Genomic DNA, 6,087 nt, shown 5'->3' on the forward strand with positions numbered 1-6,087 from the left:
AACATTTTGTGTCTCTTATTTTTAATTCCAACACTTCATTTTTCTTTCTGATATCGAGTCTGAACATTTTGTAAATTCTTTTCAATTTTAATCTCAAGATTTGTTTTTCTTCTTACTGTTGAGTCTGAATACTTTGTTGTTTCATAAGACTGGATATTTTTTTTCCTTTTTTTCTTCTATATTTTTGTATGTAATAAAACCAAAAAGTGAAACATAAGAAAAGGTCACAAGAGAATGATGTCCCATTTTGATTGGTGAATACGTTTTCCTTCCTATCTCTTAGGGGGTGGGCCACTATCAACACTGCCTCCACTACCCTCTTCCTTGCAGTCGGGTGGGGCCCAGTTATCATTGCAATGGCAATGATGTTTACTATTGCAGATACCCCTCATGTTACAGGTCTTAACCGAACAATCACTTTTTAAATGAGACATAGGGACACACTTTCTACGCAAGCAGATACGTTCCGGACCACATTCTGTGCCATCTTTCACTTCACCAATATCAGGTATGGACATCCCCAAATGAAAGTCAGTTCCCCAGCAGGTGATGCCATTGAACTGAGTCCTGTGCACACTAGAATGGTCTCCCAAAGAGGGAATTAGAGTCACGTTCTCACACTGAAGTCTCCCACACAGGATGTCTGGAATGTTACATTTTATGTATGTAGATCGATGCGTGCCACAGTGACCAAAGCGGTCACCTCGAGTATTCATTTTCTCATAACAATTCAAATTTGCATTCATTGCTGTGTGGCCAAAAATATCCTTGCACTGTTTATTGCGGTCATTGCATCTTTTATCATGACAGTAGGCCCTGTCGTTACAGAGATTTCCGTCTTGCATATGTACATCCTCTGGACATTTATGGGATGTCCCATTGCACCACTCTGGAAGATCACATTCATTGATCTGTTTTCTACACACTTCACCTGCAGGCAAGAACATGCAGTCTTTGCAACAAAGTCCAAAAGCACAAGTAGACCCCTTACTCAGAGTACAGTTTGAGAGACAGCAGGCATCTTTTGCACAATATTGTAAAGGTCCACAGTCACACTCCTCCTCTTCTTCAACAATTCCATTCCCACAGCGCTTCGACATATCTTTTGTCTGAACATAGTTGCGTGCACAGTTTTGGTTTTGTACAGTCATTTTCCAAAACTCAGAATAACTGCAGTTGCTGAACTTTGTTGCAAAATCCTTATCCTGACCCATTATACATGACTTTTGCCCACATTCACATACATCAGCATCATGAAACATACCTAAAAGATGACCTAGCTCATGGGCTGCATTGATTGCAAACTCATTCAAGGATTTGTTTAGGTGAGTAGCAATTATACAGTTGTATCTCTTTGTACATATACCATGCATGTAGGCTTTACCAGGTTGTCCACCTAATCTTGAATTTATGTAAAGATGCACAACATCATGTGATAGATGAGGAGAAAGGCTTTTTGCCTTCCATTGACTAAATGCTGACAGAGATTTCTGTAGGTCATCTACTACAATATAGTTTACTTCAGTCCAAACCTCAATACCAAGTAAAAATACTTTAACATCTATATCGTCATAAATGGAATCCACTACGTTTGTAGTAATAAATATTTGCTCCTGTATCTTGGATATATTACTTTGAAAATGAAGGTATAGGGTATGATCCACTACCACTGCTAATCTAACATACCACACATCAGTCCACCATCTCACATAAGAATTCTGCTTCAGAGTGAAATTATGAATCTCTTGAAAGTCTAGTTTGCATGCTATTTCATCTTGCATAAAGCCGGATCTTTGTGTTAGGAATTCTGTCTCCTCATTGTCCATTTTATAAACCAGATGTTCAAATGTAGTAGAAAACTCCTTGGGCATGATTTCATAAGCAATGTTGTTTATCTGTAACATTCCTTGAAAACCTCCAGAACAAGCACTGAGGGAAACCAGGGATTCTGGGTCCCCCTCCACATAACCATGATAATAGCAGTCATTCTGGATAAAAGGTTGATCCTCAAATAGAGAACCTTGGGCTGTGTAGGTGAACACTGATAGGTGTTTGGACAGCAAGTGTTTCTTGGCCTTGATATGGATAATGTGTCTCTGGCTCCCAAAATGCAGGCTATAAGAGAGCCAACCTGCATGCTTCAATCCTTTAGTAGTGCCAGTTACCTTCAAAGGAATCACTACCTCTGGGGGGCTGTGATATTGGGGGTGCTCAGCCTGGGTGAATCCAGGATAGAACTGAAATACCCCAAGGCAATGTAGCAAGAAAAATATCTTCATATTTGATGATTCTTAAATTCTAGTGATAAAGAAATCTACTACAGAGTTATTGGTCCATATGAGATAAAGACAAGATTGAATTTGCAGTTGGTGTGCTCCTTCATCTGAAATGGTCATTGCACTGTGTTGGTCATCAAGGAATTTTCAGGGTTGAACCATCACAACTGCAGCCCTGTAAACAAAACAAAACAAAACAAAACAAAACAAAAACAACAGTGTATGGAGGTTGGTGAATTAGAGGGAAAAAGAAATGCAATAAAAGTGATGTGGATGATGAACAAATATTAATTCATTATACTATTCTCTGGATACATGAATAAATATGAATAATCCCACAATAATTAGTTAAAATCTAAGGATCTCAAGTAAAAGATGACCATACATCTTAGAATGCTTGAAGGATTCCAGTTTACAAGTGTTCAATTAACATAAGCATGAAGAAGTCTTTTTGAAAGCCACTCTTATTTCATCTTTAAATATTTTTCTATAGTACTATTTAAAGCAAATAAGAACATTATAATAGAATATCATATACTCAGTGGTTTAAATAACACAAATTTATTTCTTACTATTCTCAAGGCTGAAAAGCACAAGATCAAGACAATGGCAGATAGTATCTAGTGAATACCTGCTTCCTGCTTTTTAAATGCCCTCTTTTTTCCAAACCTAACATGTTTAAGAGCAGGGAGCAATAGAACATGTTCTTCTGTCTGTTCTTATAAGTGTTCTAATCCTATTTTCCAAAGTCTGGCTGGGCAAGATAACCGGGGGGTGACAAGTAACTTGTGAAGGTTGATACAGCAGGAGCTGCTTTATTGCAGGACAGCAGGGGTATATATACATAACTGAATACACAGCTTGTTTCAATCAACATCATCCAGATACATCAATCAGTCATCAAGGAATCCTCATCATCTTAATTACACACAGCTTAACTTAATTAACATCAACTAGATATAGCAGTCAGTCATTAAGGAATCTCCATCATCCTAATGGCTCACTGGCATTACTTCTCAAACCACTCCCTCTGGCAAAGTGCCAGGCGCCATCTTGACTTGTTTACGGACCCTAACACTATTCATGGGGACTCTAGCTTCATGATCTAATTACCTACCCAAATCTCCACCTGCTAATATCATTACATTGGTGGTTGGGATAAAATGATGAATTTGGAGGATGCAAAAAAACTCAGTTTACAGCATTCAGGTTAAGATAACTGAATTTATGTTCTTCTTTATGCAAAATATATTTATTATTTATTATATCTCAACAACCCTAAAGTATTTTTGTGCAGAATAGTTCATTTTAATTTTTTTCTATATTTTATTGGTGTATTACAGTTGTATTTTACTGGGATTCATTATGATATATTTGTGCATGCACACAATATAGCAAAATAATTTGGATATTGTTCCTAGTATGTCTTTTTTGTTAGTTTAAAAAGTAACTCTTTAAGCAATAATAAAGACATACTAGGCAAAATATATTGTCAAAATTCATTTTATGTCAAAAATTATTTAATGTTTTTGGTAAATATTCATAATTCTTCTCTAAACTGCAAAATTAAAAATATGTAGTTATTATCAATTGTGCTTAGAATTTAAATGCTGAGCCAGTTATTGTCTGTAATGGTTATTTTGAATTGTCAACTTGATTGCATTAAGACATGCCCATGATTAGGAGGTTTATGGGTGTGTTGATGTGGGTGTGTCTAGAAATGATTGGCACATGGGATAGCCAACTGAAATGGAGACTCTCCCTAAGCATCTGCAGCACGGTCCAATAGGATGATGGCTTGGATAGAATAAAATTTAGAAGAACCAGAAGCCGCAGCAGTTGGAAGCTTGATTCTTCTTGAATGGGTTCTTGATTGATGCTGCTATCCTTTGAGGATATCAGACTCTCATTTCTTCACTCTTACAAAGTAGACTCTGCCAGTGGTTCTCTGGAAGCCTTAGGTCTTGGACTAAGGTAGCACCGCTGATCCCTCTTGTTCTGGGGCTTCAGCTTCTTGGACTGTGCAGTTACTTGTTCTTCCAGTTCTCCAGCCTGCAGATGGCCACTGTGGACTATCCAGCTTCTGGTTGCATAAGCCAACCTGATAAATCCCCCTTTTATAATCATACTTCCTGTTGATTCTGTTCCTCTAGAGAACCATGACTAATACATCAAGAAATCTTCTTCAGGCCCTATGGTTCAGATTTCTTAACCCTGTGTAGCATACACTTCCAAATCTAAGGTTCCTCTCCATTGTCTTACCTCTCACACCTTTTTATCCCACTATGTTCTCTCACTGGAATTTTATCTTTCTGTCCCTTCAATTTTCTCTTTTCTAATTTAGTTATACTCGCACTTAATAACCCCCCAAATTTTAACTTATTTCAATATCAATAGTAAAGCCTAAAGCCAAGAATCTCATGTAAATATCATATAAATCACATAAGGATGAGATTCAAGATACAATTCACCCTGAAGTAAGATTAATCCCCATTGTAAACCTGTGAAACCAAACAAGTTGTATGCTTCCAAAATATAATTGTAGGTTAGGTACTGTATATACTTTCCCTTTTCAAAAGGAAGAAACAGAAATGAAGTAAGTGGTGGCTTCACCCTGGAAGTCCAATGCCTTGAACACCAAACTGCATGTGATCTTAAAGGTTGAAATAATCCTCTTGGGCTCAATTTTCTGCCTTCCAGACCCACTGGGTATCACCATTACTATTAAGCTCATTGAGGTACCCTCTTCCTTTATCCTGTTCCTTCATCTCTATATCTTTTAGTCTCAGCTGACAGTGTTTCCAGTTTTAAATTCTATCTCTACTTCTGGATTTTGTTGAGATTACGTCTGTTGTTCCCACTCACACTAATTTTCCTTACCGAGTTTTGAATGCACCACATCCTTAGTGTACACTTCTGAACACTTTCTCTGTTGATTTATGTTAAGGTGGATGGGAATTTTTCAAATCTTTTAAATTCTGGGTTCTTTTAACATCATAATTAACCCTTCTTTTTTCCCCTTTGTGAATTAATATAAGCTGTCAGAAAGAATCAAGTCACTCCTTCAATATTTTTCTTAGAGCTCTCCTCATCTAAATAAACAATTTTGTCACTTACTAGTACCACCTTGCACAAAACACAATATATAAAACATTTCTTCCAAATTCTCTTCCAATTTATATACAAGATGGCCTTTTTTAAATCTAGCTCTCAATAGCATTTCCACATGTCAATCTGAAACTTCATCACAGTGTTTTTTACCATCAGTATTTCTACCAATGCTTTGTTTATGATTACTGATATGCAGTTGTCTTTTGGTATCCATTGGGAACTCATTTTATGACCTTCCAAAAAATACCAAATAGATGTTTAAGCCCCTTATATAAATTGATGTGTTATTCCAATATAAACTGTACACATTCTCCTGCATACTTTAAATCATCCCTAGATTTCTTATAATACTTACCTAGTACAAAGTAAATTCTGTGTAAATAGTTCTTGTGCTATATTTTATAGGGAACAATGACAAGAAAAAAGGTCTGTACATGTTAGGTATCATCATAAAGTTTTTCAAACACTATTGATTCACAGTCCTTTGAATCCATTGATGTGGATTTCACAGATAAAGGAGATTTACTCTTTTCTCTAAGGAGACTTTCTCTGTAGCCCTTCCTTTGTTCTTTTAACCCTAAACAGAATTACCTTTAAAATTATCTTCATAAAAAGCAATACAAAATTCATTTGGAAATATAAGAGACCTAGAATAGCCAAAGCAATCCTAGCAAGAAAAGTAAAGCAGGAGGCATAACAA

General features: G+C 36.4%; 1 protein-coding gene across 1 annotated transcript; it reads right to left on the reverse strand.

The window, feature by feature from the left end:
- Positions 1-272: 272 nt before the first annotated feature.
- On the reverse strand, positions 273-2,279 carry LOC308635009 (disintegrin and metalloproteinase domain-containing protein 29-like; the record flags this gene model as incomplete). The annotated part of the gene is made up of 1 exon (XM_081269287.1): positions 273-2,279. The coding sequence occupies one exon, from the start codon at positions 2,277-2,279 to the stop codon at positions 273-275; it is 2,007 nt and encodes a 668-aa protein (XP_081125413.1).
- Positions 2,280-6,087: the final 3,808 nt, after the last annotated feature.

This window comes from Spermophilus citellus (genome assembly GCF_964194105.1).
Source record: "Spermophilus citellus genome assembly, chromosome: 16".
Classification (NCBI taxonomy): Eukaryota; Metazoa; Chordata; class Mammalia; order Rodentia; family Sciuridae; genus Spermophilus; species Spermophilus citellus.